The sequence below is a fragment of the Dermochelys coriacea genome, chromosome 1, assembly GCF_009764565.3.
Source record: "Dermochelys coriacea isolate rDerCor1 chromosome 1, rDerCor1.pri.v4, whole genome shotgun sequence".
NCBI lineage: Eukaryota > Metazoa > Chordata > Testudines > Dermochelyidae > Dermochelys > Dermochelys coriacea.
Window position 1 is genome coordinate 282,921,279 of NC_050068.2, and position 17,566 is coordinate 282,938,844.

General features: G+C 36.1%; 1 protein-coding gene across 5 annotated transcripts in view; it reads right to left on the reverse strand.

Moving 5' to 3' along the window:
* The window catches only part of ZDHHC17 (zinc finger DHHC-type palmitoyltransferase 17), a 132,612-nt gene that overhangs the window by 4,149 nt on the left and 110,897 nt on the right, over positions 1–17,566 (reverse strand). For 3 of the 5 annotated variants that reach the window (XR_006274484.1, XM_038386999.2, XM_043493007.1), the window contains exons 13-16: positions 12,692–12,785; positions 9,919–10,002; positions 9,113–9,270; positions 1,518–1,612 (exon numbers count right to left, since the gene is read on the reverse strand). Coding sequence is in view for 4 of the 5 variants with exons in the window: in XM_038386999.2 (XP_038242927.2) it covers positions 1,518–1,612; positions 9,113–9,270; positions 9,919–10,002; positions 12,692–12,785 (431 nt within the window). In the remaining variant the exon portion in view is untranslated. Of the gene's footprint in view, positions 1–1,517; positions 1,613–2,511; positions 2,557–9,112; positions 9,271–9,918; positions 10,003–12,105; positions 12,135–12,691; positions 12,786–17,566 lie in introns of those variants that run through there. The other 2 variants (XM_043493002.1, XM_043493009.1) reach the window with 2 other exon arrangements.

The following is a 17,566-nucleotide window of genomic DNA, read 5'->3' on the forward strand; positions in this document are numbered from 1 at the left end:
AATATATTCTATGCCACAAACACTGCTAACTGGGAGGCCTAGCTTAGTGAAGTAGCAGCATCCCCTACAAGGAAGGTGCTTTCCATTTCTTTACCAAGAGAAAGACTATTACCCTCCAGGGAGCAAAAAAAAATTTTATGTTAAATCATCAATGGCTGGATTCATTTAGAAATATTAATAGTAATTGTAATTCACTTTCCATAATCAGATACATTGGCTTATGGTAAAAATAGCTGTTCAAATTCAGCGTTTAAATACTGAAATTTTGGGATCCTATTTTACGCTATCTGAAGTTTCAGAATGGTCTTGAAAGCTAGTCCCACACAGAGTGTACTGGAGCATACCATTCTGGAAGTGGCAAAGGCATGGATAACTTTGTAAGTCCCCTATCCAAAAGGAATCGTTGCACCATTAAGAAGTGCCAGACATGAATATGAAGTGATTGTCCTCCCAGGGTCACCTTCAATATAATTAATACTGGTCTTCAGATTATGTGGTGGTTCAAAGATCAGTGTGAACCCCTGAACACTACAAAATATAGAGTATACACATCTCTGTGGACCTAGACAAGAGCGATAGCTTCCAAGTCCAGCAGCTGTTAAATCATAGAGCTCATGGTCAATTTCTTAAAGTTTTACAGTCTCTAATATGTACAAAAATCTCAGGAAGGAAATTTATTTTTCATCAGAAAGTTTCTGGAAATCAAAGGCCTTGATTTTCTGGAAATCAAAACTTAGGTAACAGGATGTAGACTAGAAAGATCAGAAGTAACAACGAGAATATCTGAATTCCTGAAAGGACATTAAGTAAACAAACCATGGTTGACACCTTTGCTCCATCTTGTAGGCAGTGCTTATTTAGTCAGTTCAAACACTTGTTTCATGATTTTAAGAAGCAAATATTCTAAAAGCTCCTAAGCTGATAGAAATGGCTACAGGATGTGGAATTTGAAATCACTGAGGAAAGCAATGCATTGCATCTGCTCTGGGCACAGCCTTGTGTTCCCCAGACAAAAAGAAATCCGATTCTAAAGCTGCAGCACAGCCGCAAAGGTCATGACCATAAGAAGTCATGTTACTAGTCTCACTTGCTAATTTCTTTTGCATGGTGGGACCTGAGAAGAAATGTTGAAGGCAAGTCCTTTTACTAGCACAAAAACTAGCTTAGTGAAGTAGCAGCATCCCCTACAAGGAAGGTGCTTTCCATTTCTTTACCAAGAGAAAGACTATTACCCTCCAGGGAGCAAAAAAAATTTTTATGTTAAATCATCAATGGCTGGATTCATTTAGAAATATTAATAGTAATTATAAGTCACTTTCCATAATCAGATACATTGGCTTATGGTAAAAATAGCTGTTCAAATTCAGCTTTTAAAATCTGAAATTTTGGGATCCTATCAGCATATGGAAGACAGTTTTCAGCATTCAGCTCAGTTCTGTTGCATTCAGTTGTGAAGTTCATTTGTGGTTTGGCTATCCAAACGAGAAATAGCGTTTTACACATTTTTATAAACTTACTTGAATGGGCTTTCAATAGATGTTGTTGTGACTTTAAAGTGCTTGTATCGTCTTGCATTCATCCTTTCATTTGTAGTGATACCTAAACAAGATATCTAGAAAAGATGGGAGATAAGCAAACAAACACTTAGAATTTCCAAAATTAAAAGCAAACCAGGAGAGAGAAAGGCTGGAAAAAAACCTCCACATTTATTTGCTACTTTATGGTCTTAATTGTGAAGGACTATTTGGTGCTTGTGAAAGTGAGGGGCTGTTTAGTGTGGGACCACACACAATTCAAGCTGCATCGCTCTGCCTGTACATTTCAACACCTGCATTATTCGAGTCTTTCTTGAGTGAACAGAACCAGCTGTGTCAAATTGTGTAGTAGTTTTCATTTTTAATAAATCCTGATATCCAGAAGAAAAATCCCTAATAATCTATATTGGAGATAATAAATAAGATAAGCAATTATTTTTATTATAGGAATATTTAATTATATATTAAATATATATATATATATATATATATATATTATATAATATATACGATATTTAGGAATTATCTTAATCAATTTTGAAACAACTTTTCTTCTTTCTTGGCACTGATACTTAAAGTAACTGAGATATTTTTGTAATTTTTTCCCCTGTATAATTTTGTCTCAATAACAAGAAGTTCTAAGAAATAATAAATTGGGCTGAAAACACCTTCTGCATGGGTCACTTGGCTCAAGAAGTGTTAACAGTTTTCAACAACTACTCCATCATTGTTTTGACCTAAAGAGGGGGAGTCTGAAGAAGTCTTAAATTATGCAAGGCTTGGATTTATGTAGCGTATTGCATGTGCAATACTGGAAACAAAGGTAGCAGAACTCCCTTAACAATTGGGAGCACTATCATAAGCTAAAACATTAGAATTCTTAGTATCATATGGTAACTCAGTCCCATGTTATGGGATCAACAAGCCAGGTCTGATCATCCTGAGCATTCAGGAAATTACACTCAGGTTTACTTGCCTTTTCTGGATATACTGAAGTTCTGTCCCTTTAACAGACAGGTATCTAAAGAAAGAGGACATGATTTAAAAAAAATGAAAGCCTAAAGTTAAGCACCTATTGCCAGGTTCTCTAAGAAGAGGCCTGATTTTCAAAAATGAATGAGAACTTCTGAGTACTCATATTCTCTTTTGAAAAATCAAGCCACTTATTTAGGAGTTTAACTTTAGGAAACCATTTTTGAAAATCTTGGTTAGGTCTTTTAATCTTCTCCAGGGAATAAGGAAGCTGTTTGGAAGACAGGACAGAGAGTGGCAAAGAATGACAGGAGAGTGATCCCATCAGAATGGTCAGTCAAGGGATCAGTCAACTTTACTTTCAAGCCATCAAAGAGGAATCAAGAGAGGGGCTGTGGAGTTAAAAAAGCAGAGAACAAAGCTCCTAAGAAAGGCCAAGTTAGGATCTCTAAGAATAGATTTTGGCAAGTTCTTTTAAGTTACTTTTTATCTTCCTTCACACAATTGTAAAAATAATTATTTGGACACATTTAATAATAAAGTTATTGCACGTTTCATTTTTCATATTTCCTCCACTGCACGTTTTCTGCCTTATAAATAGTATTAAATACTACAATTATAATAATTTTGCCTTCATCACATTTAAGGGTGCAAAGCATTTCATGAGGCACCGTGAGAAAAGTGTTCTTCCAGGTTCCATAGAATTTGAAGAAATATCTACCAACATATCCCATTCTAAAGTAATTTATGTATGAAGTTTAATGGATCCTTGGATTACTGGGGATTGGAAAGCGCACTGTAAAGTTGCATGTTCACATTACTTTAGTACTCTGGTGCTTTATATTGGTTTGGAAGCCACACTGAATAGATGTGGTCACCCTGGCTCATTTATCTTGGGCAGGAAATCTCACTGGAAGGTAGTGTGGTGGCCCTGGTTCACAAGTATAAACTTGGAATCTATATTGGTGGTTGCTCTAAATCATCGTTACAGGAGAGAAGGAAAAAGCTGAGATGCCTGATAGTTTACTTCAAAGTTTGGAGTGTGGATCTTATTTCTGATATAACTGGAAACACTGAAGTGGTAACTAAGCCCTTGTGAAGAGACTTGTGATAAGACTTTGTTCTTTACTGTTAGAATAGATAGGGAAAATACAGCTAATGTGATGTATTTGAATATTATTTTCCTGTCTAAACCTGTAGTTGATAATTCCATTAACTACAAATACTCGGCCTATGATTTTGTTAGGATATTTTAATAAACTTTCTTCCTTTGGCTTTTGTACTGACAGATTGTGCAAAACACACAATGGTCTCATTAGATGGGCAGACATGGGAACATCTGAAATACAGATCCCAGCTCCCACAGAACATATTGAACTGTTTGGCTCATTCCAAGACTACTCAGACAGATTGTTCATCCATGCTACTGTTTTGGGTATTGGTTAGAGTTTCAGTCTGTGTTACAAGAGTGCTGGTCAGACATGGTAATGAGGTGTCTGGGAAGGAAGACTGACAATTACATTCAAAGGAAAAGCTAAATGTCTGATCACAAGAGATCTCTAGTATGAGAAAATTCAAAGAATCTATTTGTATTTTAGCATATAGAATTACATATTATATGAACATATTCATTGATTTCAGTGGGATACGTGATGCTCAGTGATTCTTAGTGAGGAAAATGCACACAATGCATGACAATTGTTTCAGTATAGTGCATCTTTTACTCCTGACAGAATTCTGCACCTCTCTAGGGGCACAGAATTTATATGGTCCGCATATTTCTGTGCCCCACCCCCTGGGCACAGAAAAATACAAAAAAAATCTGCAGGGGGACATACACCTCTTCCCTGGCAATGCGTGTGTTCCAGTGTGCCTGTAGCAGACTCAGACATGCAAATCACTGGGGGGAAGAGGGCTGGGTGTGTGTGCCTGCATGGGAGACCACCATCAGTGGGTAGGGCTAGGCGTGTGTACCTGCCAACAAGTGAGAGAAACTCTGTCCCTCTCACTTGCTACTAAGGCTTGCCTGGCGTGGAGGGGTAGGACTTTTTATTATGCATGAGGTAGACTTTGTCCTGGAGGCAGAAATGTAGCAGCCTGCTTGCATAGTAATATTGTGAATGTTCCTATTGTTAGTTAACTGTTCCCATTCTCAGACAATTCCCCCAGAAGCATAAAACCTCTAAAGTTTTAAGGCCCCTACATTGCCAGAGTGATGTAAAGCCTTATAAATGATGGGAATCAGTAAGGGAATCAGCTAGGAAGATTTATGTGCTTTCTCATTTTTTTCCTGTGCCAAAGTGGCACAATGGAGTTAGTTAGATTACAGCTCAGAATTTATTTTACTTATCCATTTAAAAAAAAAAAAAAAAAAAGACTGCGGGCAAATAAAATATTTACCAAGCAATCAGTACAATGTCAGGGCAATCAGAACCAAGCACTTCCCAAAGTACCCAGCCAGGTCCAGGACAATGATTAGCAAAGCTGAATGACTTTCGTGTGTGAAAGTCTGAGCAATTTAAAATGACATTCTACTCCCCCCCCCCCCCCCGGTTTGGTGTTCTGTAATGTAATTTAAATGAAAATCCAGGATTATACCTGGAATGCAGGATGTCAGTTACCAAGTATTTGTAACTTATCTTTCATGTGTTCAGGTAATGCTGAATAGTTATTGTGACTTTTTTCTGTATTGTAGTTTAAATAAATTACCAAAACAATTGAAACTAGTCTGATTATACTGCATTATTTTGACAAATAAATATGCAGAATTTTGCAGGATTATTAATTTTTTGGTGCAGAATCCCTCCAGGAGTACTCTTTTCCCAATGGAACAGGTGCACAGCTCTTTCCTTGTCTAGATGTCTGTTTAACCCTCCCATGCATGTGTATGGCTCCCATTATCATTTTTGAGAGGTTTAAAAATGGATTTATAACTGCCACCATCCTTTCCCACAAACTATACCAAAATATATGTAAATAACCTATTAACTTTGAAAAATTAATATAGTTCTTGGTATGAGAAATATTACCTGCATAATATCAACTTTGATGTTTTGTATTGTACTTTACAGAGATGTATACATAGACTTTTTTGGAAGAGTAAAGTTAGGTTTACAAAACTGGATCTCATCTGTAACTACTCTGATCTACAGCAAATACACACAATTTCTTTCTTTATTATATGCATTTGTAGTTCTATTACTTTTATTTTATGTAACCAGCCAAGAGCCTGAACTAATTTTGCATTGAGCTAACAATATGTAGACCCAACTTACTATTTTTAGACTATATATGTACTAGGAAAATCACCACTGCTGACAATAGTTAACAATGGGTCCCCTCGACTGGTGCTGGAAACTGTTTAACTACTAGTGTAGATTCCATTGAAAAGGTTTTGTCTACTTAGTTATACAATGCACAACTGACACCAGACTTGCACAGCTTGCATGCACTCACAGTACTGAACAGTTTTAATCATGTTTCACTCTTGCCTTCTGCAATGGTGTTAAATATTTTTGTCCCATTACACAAGCAATTAAACAGTTTGCAAACACGAGTTGAAAAAGAGACAGTGAAGACCTACTACTGACAACCACTATCAGCAATGGGCTAGTTTACCAATGTAGACAAACCTATAGTCTAGGGGTAGGCAACACATACTCTGCTGCAAGCTAAATGCAACATCTGTGGCAAAGCCATTCATATCTGTGTGCTCCAGCAAGAGAAACTGGAAATTCTGTGGCAGTTTCTGCTAAACTAAGGATGAATGTTTTTACTAAATTAAGATGAAATTGAATAATACAATTAGTACAGTATTGCATCTATAATTTATTTTGATATCAAATTTAATTTATTTTAATCCTCTATATTTTCCCTGGGCCACAGGGTTTTTTTAGGGCTGTCAATTAATCACAGTTAGCTCACATGATTAACTAAGAAAAAAACTAATCGTGATAAAAAAATTAATCACACTTAAACAGAATACCAACTGAAATTTATTAAATATTTTTGGATGTTTTTCTACAGTTTCAAATATATTGATTTCTATTGCAACACAGAATGCAAAGTGTACAGTGCTCACTTTATATTATTTTTTATTAAAAATATTTGCATTGTAAAAACGATAAACAAAAGAAATTGTATTTTTCAATTCACCTCATACAAGGACTATCGTGTTATCTCTGTAAACTGTAACTTACAAATGTAGAAATTTTTTGCTATATAACTGCACTCAAAAACAAAACAATGTAAAACTTTAGAGCCTACAAATCCACTCTGTCCTGCTTCTTGTCAAGCCAATTGCTAAGACAAAAAAGTTTGTTTACATTTATGGGAGATACTGCTGCCAGCTTCTTATTTACAATGTCACCTGAAATTGAGAACAGGTTTGGATAGCACTTTTGTAGTCTGATTTGCAAGGTATTTACATGCCAGATACGCAAAACATTCATATAACCCTTCATGCTTTGGCCACCATTCCATGCTGATGATGCTCATTAAAAATTAATGCATTTGTTAAATTTGTGACTGAATTCCTTGGGGGAGAACTATATGTCTCCTGCTATGTTTTACCTGCATTCTGCCATGTATTTCATGTTATATCAGTCTCGGATAATGACCCAACACGTTTGTTTTAAGAATATTGCATAGCAGATCTGACAAAACGCAAAGAAGGTACCAATGTGAGATTTCTAAAAACTGCTACAGCACTCAACCCAAGTTTTAAGATTCTGAAGTGCCGTCCAAAATCTGAGAGGAACGAGGTGCGGAGCACGCTTTAAGAAGTCTTAAAAGAGCAACACTCTGATACGGAAACTACTGAACCTGAACCACCAAAAAAGAAAATCAACCTTCTGCTGGTGGCATCGGACTTGGATGATGAAAATGAACATGTCTCAGTTCGCACTGCTTTAGATCATTATCGAGCAGAACCCACCTTCAGCATGGATGCAAGTTCTCTGGAATGGTGGTTGAAACATGAAGGGACATATGAATCTTTAGCACATCTTGCACGTAAATATCTTGCAACGCCGGCTACAACAGTACCATGCGAATGCCTGTTCTCACTTTCAGGTGACATTGTGAACAAGAAGCCAGCAGCATTATCTCCTGCAAATTGTAACCAAACTTGTTTGTCTGAGCGATTGGCTGAACAAGAAGTAGGACTGAATGGACTTGTAGGCTCTAAAATTTTACATTTTTTAATTTTTGAATGCAGGGGGGGTTTTTTTGCACATAATTCTACATTTGTAAGTTCAACTTTCATGATAAAGAAATTGCACTACAAATTTGTATTAGGTGAATTTATTTTGTTTTTTACAGTGCAAATATTTGTTTTAAAAATAAATATTAAGTGAGCACTGTATACTTTGTATTCTGTGTTGTAATTGAAATCAATATATTTGAAAATGTAGAAAACATACAAAAATATTTAAATAAGTGGTATTCTATTATTGTTTAACAGCGCGATTAATTTTTTTAATCACTTGACAGTCCTAGTTTTTTTTATGACAAGGAACTACATGGAAAATGTTGTAAGCGGAAAAATCTGGAAATTTGGTAAGTTGGGGACCTCAGCACCTGGGAGGACCCTGGTGGGAGTCAATTTAGCTGGAAGCTTCTGCTAAAATCATTAACAATGAACAGTTACTGTTGACATATAAACCATTGCACTGAATTTTTGAAACAAGACTATGCAGATGCAAATTAGATACCTTTTAGAGCATGCCAGCAGGGTCTATCCGGGGCAATTAGACCCCAACATGTTACAGTGCTTTATAAATCACACCCCTCTAGAGAGCTGTGCCGTGCCATGTAGACAAGCCAAGCAGTCTCAAGTTCTTGATGACTGCTCCACTAAAAGCTAGGAGCGTCATGAAGGTGATAGGTGAAAGAGTATCCCCATTTAAGTCTCTTTGAGTGCCATTTAAAAGCACTAATAATTTGCAACAGGCTTTACCATGTAATATGAAATAAGGGTACAGTTTTCAAAAGCACTTAAGTGACTGAGGAGCCTAAGTCCCATTTTGAAAAGTGACTTAGGAGGCTAACTCTCACTGAAAGTCAATGGACTTCGGAGCTTGAATTGTGTGAATTGAAGTGCCTGAATTGCTCTTAAAAATGGGACTTAGGCACTTTTGAAAAAAATTATCCAAGGTTTCAAACCAAGAAAATGTCAGCCCAAAGTGATTGAAGAAAGCCTTCTAATCTAATTCAATGACTGTCCTATTTAAACTATCTTCGCTTGTATGGCTGTCAAGGGAGCTACTGAATAGCGACTTCTGATCCCTTTCACTCTTACTAAAATGATCATTTGTACAGGTATACAAAGAACTTCACACTCTTTCAAATCCCAGTAAGACAATCCCCCTTTTGGTTGGTGACCCTAGATCCCCTCCCTATCCTAAATGAGGCAACCCCTATGACTGACAACACAAGCAGCTTTCTATTCCCTCTGCAAACCTTGTTTCTGTGATCACTGAACCTTGTTTTATAACAATGTTAAGTAAACTGAAAAAGGAATATTTGATGTAATGGGAATGCAAATTTACTTTTAATATTCAGGGTTGACTATAATAAGTAACAAATAAAGTGCCTTTTCATACCTGATACATCTGACACATAAGTAATACAGCCACCCACATGAAATGAAACACACTATTTAGAAACATCCAAAACATCCAAGGTGAACAGGTGGCAATTTGCGTAATATATGTCCACAATCCATCCTTTGTGTAAGTAGTCTCACAGTGGATTCCCCAGTCTGGAAGAAGAAAAAAAATTATAGATTTAAAAATCATATAAAATCCTCAGATCACACATTTTTTCTATATATCAATGTAGTATTTAAATTTGAACTGATCAGAAAACTGACAAAAGGCAATTTTTTTAATGAAATATGGAAATAATTTGCAAAAATCTTCCCAATTTCTCCCTCCTTTTCTAAGCAGCTGTAATTTAAATTCACAGAGATGAAAGTAAGTTAATAAAGGGCATGGAATAATAGTAACAAGGACTACATAGAATTCTTAATTAGACATTTTTCCTAGAATAACTAGGTATTCTTCTATTCTAGAACACCTAACCTGGGCAGTTACTAAAGCATACCTCAATTCCTGGAGGCAACTGGAATGGGTTACCTAGGGAGGTGGTGGAATCTCCTTTCTTAGAGGTTTTTAAGGTCAGGCTTGACAAAGCCCTGGCTGGGATGACTCAGTTGGGGATTGGTCCTGCTTTGAGCAGGGGGTTGGACTAGATGACCTCCTGAGGTTCCTTCCAACCCTGATATTCTATGATTCTATGATCCCAATACAAAAATGGTATCAAAGTATAACTCTGATAGTGCAAACACTCATACGAGGAACTAAATGAAATATTGTACTTAAAAACAATTAAGAAAAAATTTACTCACAAGAGATACAGCCATAAATCATCCAACAGATCATAAAAAGCAAAAAGAACAGATAGCCCATGAAATAGCGATGGTTCCCTGCCCCTAAAGATGAACACAAACAACAGGAATTAATTTTTTCCACCTTGAGAAAAGGTCAGTGACTTTCAATCTATGACTTCTTAGAAGCTTGAAAATAAGTGTTTTTCTGCCTTACAACTTTGCCCTTTCAATAGGGCCAAACATTGTTTTATTTTTCTGTGCTCCTACCATACTGCAGCTGAAATTCACACATGCTTGTTTAATTTACAATCTGCTTTATTGATATCAACGCAACTTTAGTTAGTTAACAGCTGTTAAAGAGCCAGGAAGAGCTCAAAAGCTGTTTTGGTATGTCTCAAAAATACTGAATTTCTTTTGTTTCTTGACAGCAGAGGGCAGGTATTTTTAATAAGATGGACAGAAAATAGAAATCTGGACAAAAATCCACATCCTCTTTTGACAATTAAAGGTATAGGAAAAGTTGACCTTAAACCGCTTGACAGCCAACTGAAAAGAAAACATACAAAAGATGGATAGACAACAATTTAGGTAAACAAGTTGTTAAAAAAACTGATTACATTAATGAATGAAACTTAAAAAAAAATTCTACTTGTAATTGAATTTAAAATTGAGTGAATGACACATACCATAACAGCATTTGCTCAAAATGAAACCACTTTTACATGTGTTAATATAGCCGATAGATGCATTTCTAATATCGTAATACGTTTATTTGTATATATACACTATTCGGAACTTCTCAACTTTCCCTCAATTTGTAGAATACATTCACTAGTACAGCACTCCAATGACTCTAGGATGTGCACTAACCACACAGACACTGCAGATGATAATAGGCTACAAAAGATGTGTCCCTCTGTATCCAAGCAGCAGAGCATTTATGTCAAATATTTTGCCGATTAAACCAAGAGCTTCCTCCAGAGGCAAAAAATAATCAAGTGCTTTTAACAAGTGAAATGAACAAATAAATAAGCAGAAGCAGAAAACCCAAACATACAAATTAGAACAAGCACACAAGGCACTTCCTTCTTCCAAAATCAAACAGCTTCCTTCTCATCTGTAAACATGCTGTACTGTTGCTTTTATAAGCAAAGAAGGTGAGTGTGAGAGACACAGAGACTCTGTGTGTGTGTGTGTGTGTGTGTGTGTGTGTGTGTGTGTGTGTGTGTGTGTGTGTGTGTGTGAGAGAGAGAGAGAGAGAGAGAGAGAGAGAAGGGGCACCTGAACATATGCTGCTGGCTGTGCACACTCTGCTTATCAACTGGGAGGCACTTTAATCTCTCCTGCGCAGCCATCCAAGTGCACAGCTTACAGGGAACAGTTTCAGGGCCACATGGGGACAGGGTGGTGCAGGGAAACATGGGGATGGGGGTGGGGTAGAAGTATGGGGGCAGATGTGCCTGACTGAACGAGAGTCAAGAGAATTGTTCTATACTTCTGTCACCCACACCCAACAACCCTCCAGGTTCACTGCCAGGGTCCTTCCCAGCAATTACTTCCCTTTCCCTCTCCCTCAGCTCCCCTGACTCCCCCAAGCCTTTGTACTGCTTCTGAGGGATGCAGGAAATACTGTATTGTAGTTTAAATGAATTATTATGCAAAGTTTGTATTAATATGCCTAGTAAGGAATCTATTTGTCAAAAAAACATTTCCTGAATCTTTTTTGTTGTCTTTATTATTTCAGACTTCCTTGCTGACAAGTATTTTGAAATAATTTACCAAAATAACTGAAACTGGCATGATTATACTGTGTTATTTTGACAAATGAACTATTCAGCATTGTGCAGAATTTTAAAATATTGTGCACAGAATTTCTTTTTTTTGTGCAGAAATTCCCCAGGAGTAGAAAATCCACCTAGATGGGAAGCCATTTTGAATCTACTGACACATAGCAAGAATTAATTGAGCACTTGACTACAGTTCCCTAATGGAAAATACTTGTTTGTGAGTTTCCTGGTTACCCAGACTTTAATTTCCTAGTACTCCATGCTTCACCTCATATATATTAAAGAGAATAGTTACCACTGCAGTCAGTATATGCACTCTTGTTTTTGTAGGAAATAAAAAAGCTGCTGTATTGATAAGTAACTGAAAAAGTGATTAACGATTTGCTTTAGAGTTCATATTTGACAAAAACATACTTACATACTGTTTATGTGGTGTTATAATTATAGCTGAAATAAAATGTTTAAAAATTAATAAGGATGAAAGCAATTTACTTAGGACTTGTCTACACAGAGCAGAAATGTGCACCAAAGGGGTTTGCTTTCTAAAGCACACTTACGTGTCGTATGTGAAGTGGCCTGTGTAGAGTCTGTTGATGCAAACATTTTAGTTCATGTCAGCAGGAACACCATGGGTCAGTTAGTGCACATCCCTCTAGTGCACATTTCTGCTCCATATAGACAAGCCCTTAGAAACGAAGCTAGAAGTACTTATGCGTGGATTGGTAACAGAGAGGAGAACTGTGAATAATGCAATGAATCAGAAAAAAAGAAAATTTAGGTTGAACATCAAGATGCTTTTGGTGAAATTGAAGACCTAGAATAGTCTCTCTCAGGAAGTTGTCAGAAACCATGTTATTGTGGTCATTTAAAACAAGAATATACAATGTACAGAGGAATATACTGTAGAGAACGAGCCTGCATTGAGAAAGGGGTGGACAAACTGACCTAACTGTATTTTTTCCCCTCTCTATTTGTTAAGATTCCATATTTGAGCAATCACTTACCTACACAGTTACCCACCCACGGGCAATGGTGGTCAAACTTTGCTATACATCGATTGCACACGCCACAATGTTTAGACCTCACTGGCTTCCGTATCTGTTTGACAGATATTTATGGACATATAATTACAAAAAGCTTTACAGCAAAGTGAAAGGAAAAATCTGACATTTATACTGGTGGAAAAAAAATGAATTTTAATACATGTTAAAATACTTTGCTGCTGTTAATCCCTTAGATCAAGGTCAACAGGAATTTAAAAGCCTAATGGGTAATTCAGATTCCATTAAACAATTAGTGTCTTAAAATTTCATCATACGTCAGCTATGATATGCGTGGTATAAAAATCTATTTAAAATATTTTCCCTTAAATAAAAATGTCATATCATAAAAAGTATCAAATATTTATTTCTCTTTCCATCCACCCAAAGCCCTCTAAATCCTCTAGGTATCTGAGTTTTGGGTACAGATTTGTTTCATTTCAGCTATTTTATATTGACAGAGTATTACATTATGATTGAGATGATTCTTTGGGCATTATTCATAAATGAACCCTAATATAAACAGAATGCTGTTAATGAAGCCTATTTACCAAAGACAAGAATATGAATTTAAAGAGAACTTCCAATAGGACTTTTGCTCCAATGTTCACTTTGACAATTTTGAAAACCACTCCCAAACTGAATATATTTTGTAAATTAAATACAACATGGTTATAATGAAAAATCAAGAATACATGAACAAACCTTGAAATACAAAATATATGAACAAACCTTGACATTAAAATACATTTAAACTTTAAAACTAAATATTTAAAAAACAACTTAATTACTTATCCCTTTAAATCTGAGTTTAAAGTTCTATATTTATTATACAAAAATTAATGACATCATAAACGTTATAGAAAAAGTATTTCCATTAGCTGTTTGCCATGTCATTAATTCTTCCATGGGAAGCAAAATGTATACTTCAGGTCTCAGTAGGTAAGTCCAGGAAGAAATTATTTTTTAAACAGTTTGTTTCAAAATGTAAACATAACTTGCAAGTCTAAGCAACTAATCCACAGACAATTAGGAAATGTTAAAACACTTCAGGATTTAAAGAAACTTTCCAGTTAACCTGGAAAATATCTAGACAGTTTTGACACAAAGCAAAAGATACTTCTTTTTCAGGCTCAACGTGTCATTTAACCCAAAGTTTGTTCTAGCCCCATTTTAAAATAAAATAATTGTTTTGAAAGGCTTTGTGAAGCTTACTTATCTCTTAAGAGCCTTTCCCAAATAGATTTTATTGTACATAGGTCCTGAAACAACTAATCTGCAATGCATATACCCAGAGGGGTTTTCCTTTTTACGGTAGAAGGGAGTATAACACAACAGTTCAAGAAGCTTTTACAATAACTAATTATGATTTTGTGATGTTGCCTATATGGATCAACAAAAGACAAAGCCCCATGTGACTAAATTGTATGCAGACCCACATACACGTATGTACGTAGGTACAGCACGTTACAATACATCAGAAAAATCGAAGTACTTCAGTTTCACAAAACCTCTGAAAGTATTCAGAGTAGCAGCCATGTTAGTCTGTATTCGCAAAAAGAAAAGGAATACTTGTGGCACCTTAGAGACTAACAAATTAATGATGCATCCAATGAAGTGAGCTGTAGCTCGTGAAAGCTTATGCTCAAATACATTTGTTAGTCCCTAAGGTGCCACAAGTACTCCTTTTCTTCTTTCTGAAAGTATTAAAATTTTTAAAAAAACATTACAATTCTCATGATTCAGTAGAAAAAGGCCTAAACATTTTGTTAAACCAGCAACGGCAATTCTGAGTCAAACTGAAATGTTTACTGCAAATATTCATAATTCTCCCCTTTCCCCCACCCCCCAAAAAATCACAGAATACAAAGGTACATAAACTTCTCCACATACTTTTCTTTTTTATAATACAAAACTTCTTCAACCAGGATACTTGGGAGAAACTGAATGCTTGTTCAAAATATAACAGTTTTGCTACATAGCTTGAAGTTGCTGTAAGGATACAACAACCAATCACATTGGTTTATTTCAATAAACCTTTTATAAAAAGTTATTTTTATTTGTCAAAACTTTGCAGCTTCTCACAAGACGTGTCCAGTATAAAGGCCAGAAGGGGACACTGTCATCATCTAGTCTGACTTCCTGTCCAACACAGGCCATAGAACTTCCTCACTCTTGTGGCTCTTCTCTCAACCCTCTCCAATTTATCAACATCCTTCTTAACTTGTGGGCACCAAAACTGAACACAGTATTCCAGTAGGGGTCGCACAAGTGCCAAATACAGAGGTAAAAGAACCTCTCTACTCCTACTCGAGATTCCCATCTCCTTTAACCGCAGCATCATGCTGGATGCGCACATTCAGATGATTATCTCCCACATCCCCCATATATTTTTCAGAGTCACTGCTTCTCAGGATAGTCTCCCCCATCCTTTAAGTATGGCCTACATTTTGTTCCTATGTGTTTCCATTTAGCTGTATTAAAATACATAGTTTGTTCACACCCAGAATACCAAGCGATCCAGATGCTCTTCATTATTTATAAAAAGAAAAGGAGAACTTGTGGCACCTTAGAGACTAAAATTTATTTGAGCATAAGCTTTCGTGAGCTACAGCTCACTTCATCGGATGCTTTGTTAGTCTCTAAGGTGCCACAAGTTCTCCTTTTCTTTTCATTATTTATAGCTCCCCCAGTTTTTGTATCATCTGCCTAAATATGGATTCTGATGCCCAAGATTAAGGTAGCCAACTTTGAAAAGGTTGCCAACTGTAGAAACAGGCCCACATTAGGCTTAAGCAGGCTATGGTTTCAAACTGAGTGTGGATTTTTAGCATGAGTGGTAGGACTGAAGCATGTAAAAGGATGAGATCATGAGAAAACACAAGTTATTTGTGTTAATCTTGTAGTGACCCTTAAAAATACCAGTGTTATCTCATTTAAAGTTTGGGTTGAGGTAACAGAAATAAAGAAAATATGGCTAATTGGGCACCAGGCATTGTAAATAATTGGTTTGTTTAGTTTAGTATAAAGAAACGTGTAGTTTGGTATTCAAAGAGAAATGCAGCCAAACGAGATAAGATGCAAACCTTGAAGAAAGAGGCCCAGTCATTAATCTTGTCTTGACCAGGGCAGAGGACAAGGTTCAAACTTAGCTGCTTCATCTGGCGTTAGTAAGGTCTGACAACAAACAATGACATCACCTGTTTGTTATAGTGTATTAAAAAAGCAAGGTTTTCTAGGGGTACTTTGTCAGTGCATTTCCGTATTCCTCTGGAGTCACCCTATGATGGGAAGGTCCCTCGCAGAGCTGATCTTGCTGAGAGTATTTTGGCCAGTATTTATAACTGTATTGCTGTTGGGTACATAATACAAGAGTATATGCTTATGCTCGTACATTGGGTGTAATTATCACTAAGTGGCCATTGAATTAATGAATTAATGAATGAATTAATGCTTGTGTGGAAACCGAGTCGTGGTAAACCTTAATGAACTCATTAAGAACATAATTTCCAATACCAATAATACAATTTTGCATGTTCTTTGATCTTGATTTGCTTTTTCCATGCCAATGCCACATAACAGACTGCTACAAAGGACATTATGCAGCTGTCCCTTCTGTTGGCACTAGAGAGGCAGCAGGCCTTTTGTTATATGGCAGATAGCTCCTACTCCCAACTGCATGGAACTTTAGGTAACAAGATGGGTTCTGCAGCTCAGATAGAACCATTACTATTAAAATGGGGTTAAGATTATTAGTTAAGTGATTTATCTTAATAGCAGCAAAAGGCCAATGCTTGGCCATTTGGATGAATAAAACTGTACTGTATGTGTACATATTGAAGATTTGACAATTTTTTAAAAAGTTGGCATTTTGTTATTAGTATTCCATCTCATGCAAAGCATGAGTATGTACTATTAGTAGACTTTATAGTCTTTTATATTTGCTAATCACACTTTAAAAGGAATGTGTATATTATGTTTTCTTGTGGAACTGGATAGCTGCCCTTGTTTTCTTGAAGCTGATTTCCATTTTAAAATGTTTTGTGAAGGGATGTGAAAATTAGTATTTTTTCTTTTTAAGATTATAGCCAAATTTAAAAAGTCCAGCTTACTTTTGAAGGAAACTATTTTCACGCTCTAAAGGAGATTTTAGTTATGGCAATGCCAGACAGAATGTTGTAAAGTCCAACATCAGAAAAAAAAATGGACACATCAATGTAAAATATTATTATTGAGTTACTAGAAACTTTAAAAAACCGGATTGAATAGAGCATTTAAAAACTGTATAAAATTAGTTATCCAATTCTCCTTTTAATAAAAAATTTAAACGCACATATTTCCTTTAACGCTCTGTCCTTTCTAGTTAGCCTAACAATCTGAAAGTCCTAGAAATGTGAAGATCGAGGAATGGTTCACTAGTTTTCCCAAACTGAAGCAATTACATTTAGTCTGGTTTGGTTTAGATATCCTTCAAAGTTAAACTAAGGTGTTCACAAAGATACAAGATTTAGCGCAAATTTTGTTCCCTAATAAACACGAAGTTAAAACAAAGACCTTGATCCTCCAACTAAGAGCATGGGGGTATACTTTTGAGCCTGCGTGGAAGTTAACTGACTTCCAGTGGGCTCTGCATGGATGCAGCTATCTATTTACACGATATCAGTTGCAGGACTGTGTCAAAGTTAGCAAAACTCAATCCATAGGGTGTTCTCCATCACAATTTTTACCCCATGAGGTTCCTTGATTTTACCTGCTGCTATAGAAACTATCATTTTATCTATAGAAATAGCTAATACCTCATTAATGAGAAAAACAATTTTACATTATACAAAGGCATAA